This window comes from Aphanomyces invadans (assembly GCF_000520115.1).
Source record: "Aphanomyces invadans strain NJM9701 unplaced genomic scaffold supercont1.108, whole genome shotgun sequence".
NCBI classification, from domain to species: domain Eukaryota; phylum Oomycota; class Saprolegniomycetes; order Saprolegniales; family Verrucalvaceae; genus Aphanomyces; species Aphanomyces invadans.
The window spans coordinates 97-2,294 of record NW_008580253.1 but is presented as its reverse complement, the minus strand read 5'-3'; the positions used below and the strand labels follow the sequence as shown (position 1 = coordinate 2,294).

Below are 2,198 nucleotides of genomic sequence, written 5' to 3'. Positions count from 1 at the left end.
AGGATGATTTGGACGTCGATTATATTTGTATTCCAGAAGTATGGTCGAGTACCACGGGGGAAGGAGTTCCGTCATTCCCTGCACAGTTTTTTCGAACCTCACGTATGTCTGGAATCATATTCTTGCATAGTGGTATAATTTGAAATCCATGTGACCAATCTATAAATTCGAATTCGATCGAAACTGTATTGACAAAGGATATTTTCCATAAAGCATACTACCTCTGTCCGTGAAAACTTGCCCCGAACAGTATATTTCAGAAATGAACTTGAAGCTGGTCGAATTATTGTATTCTGAAAGCACACCTGTGATTGACTCGAAGCGACGAACACCAATGATATGGATTCGTGGCAAAATACACCCAATCACAAATATACCAACCAAACGAAGACCTAATACTTTAAACAAGATAACATAGACAACAAACCTGTACGGACGGTACCCGGAAATCAGGTTACGACTTTATCCGGGTGATTTGCCGCTTATCCGGACACGTACCGCCTAATCTGTGTGTCAAATTCCAATGCGCGCCAAAAGAAACGACCTCACCGACGCTGACCGCAGCGGTATACTCCACCAACTCTTGGCCCGCTTGGTAGACCATAAGGCTCTGCCACGTGGAGCCCTTGCCGACGTAGCCATGACGTTCAACGTCGACAGAAGCACTGTACGTCGCCTGTGGCACCGAGCGTTCGTCGATCACCAACCTCTACCGTCCATGCCAGGACATAAGATCGCGGAAAAAGGGCCACTCGGGTCGCAACCTCAAGCACGACTCTGTCGCTCAACGACTCAAGCTGGTACCCAAGGCCCGCCGAAAAACGTTCCGGTCCATCGCTGCTGCAATGGGTATACCCCGGTCCACCCTCCACGACTACTACTGTACCGGCGCAGAATCTTCGTCAAGTACACCAGTACGATCAAGCCACAGCTCACCGACGCGAACCAAGCAGTGCGCCTCAAGTGGGCCATGGACCATGTTCACGCAGTTACGCCCGACGACTACGCTTTCGCCGACATGATGAACGTTGTCCACGTGGACGAGAAGTGGTTCTTTGCCTCTCGTGTCAGCAAGTCGTACTACCTCGCTCCCGACGAAGAGCCCCCTCACCGAACATGCAAGTCCAAGAATTTCATTACGAAGGTTATGTTCCTCTCTGCGGTTGCGCGTCCTCGATGGGACAATGATCGGTCCAAGTGATTCGACGGGAAGATCGGCACCTGGCATTTTACGGAAAAGGTCCCTGCCGCCCGTACAAGCAAGAACCGTCCCGCCGGAACACTTGTGACCGTGCCTGTGAGCGTGACGCGCGACGTCTACCGCGCTATGCTGATCGACAACGTCTTCCCTGCCATCAAGGCCAAGTGGCCGGCTGGCGACACATAGCTTGTCCGCATCCAGCAGGACAACGCAAAACCGCATGTCCCGCCCATGGACCCAAGAATCGTTTCTGCGTGCCAAAGCGACGGGTGGGCAATGGAAGCGGTGTACCAGCCGCCGAACTCACCAGACCTGAACGTGCTCGACCTCGGCTTTTTTTGGTCGATTCAGACGCTGCAGGAACAGAAGTACCCACGGTACATCGACGACATCGTTGCCGGTACCCTGCAAGCGTGGCGTGAGGTGGACATGATGACACTTAATGCCAACTTTTGCAGTGTTGCATGAAGGAAGTCATTCGGGTGGCAGGCAACAACAACTACAAGGTGCCTCACATGAAGAAAGCGAAGCTTGCAGCGAAAGGTATGTTGCCTGAAGGTGTTGGTGTTGATACTGACACAATCAATGATGGTTTTAACCTGCTGTGTGCGACTGACATGGACGAAAGAGTGGAAGAGTTGGCACTGGAAATTTCCAAGACCATTTAATTGTACGAGTTTAGCTCTCAGATGGAAAAGTTGGCTGTCGATGAGGAATTGGACGACGGCATCGATGCCGACTTGGCCAACATTTTATCCCTCTAATAAACACTTGATCTTTGTATTGTGAATTTGCTGTTGAGAGAGTGGTACACTTGGGGCAGGTATTTTCGGAACTCAGATTTCGAGTTGGGGGCACGTTTTCATGGACAGAGGTAGTATTCTCCAGTCGACGAGCTGCGTGGGCGGGCAAATACAGTGCAACGACATCTTGTCGTCAAGACGGCAGCTATATAGGGCAAGAACTCCAAAGCGGCACGTTCCAAGAGGACTATTCG

At 51.0% G+C, this 2,198-nt stretch overlaps 2 protein-coding genes across 2 annotated transcripts; both read left to right on the top strand.

Annotated features, from left to right (window-relative positions):
* Nucleotides 1-640: 640 nt before the first annotated feature.
* H310_14934 (hypothetical protein) lies at nt 641-1,387 on the top strand (the record flags this gene model as incomplete). The annotated part of the gene is made up of 4 exons (XM_008882911.1): nt 641-667; nt 726-829; nt 895-1,162; nt 1,214-1,387. 4 exons carry the CDS (start codon nt 641-643, stop codon nt 1,385-1,387), a joined length of 573 nt encoding a protein of 190 aa, XP_008881133.1.
* A 90-nt stretch (nt 1,388-1,477) lies between these two features.
* H310_14933 (hypothetical protein) lies at nt 1,478-1,869 on the top strand (the record flags this gene model as incomplete). Its single annotated transcript, XM_008882910.1, has 2 exons — nt 1,478-1,624; nt 1,660-1,869. The coding sequence occupies 2 exons, from the start codon at nt 1,478-1,480 to the stop codon at nt 1,867-1,869; spliced, it is 357 nt and encodes a 118-aa protein (XP_008881132.1).
* Nucleotides 1,870-2,198: the final 329 nt, after the last annotated feature.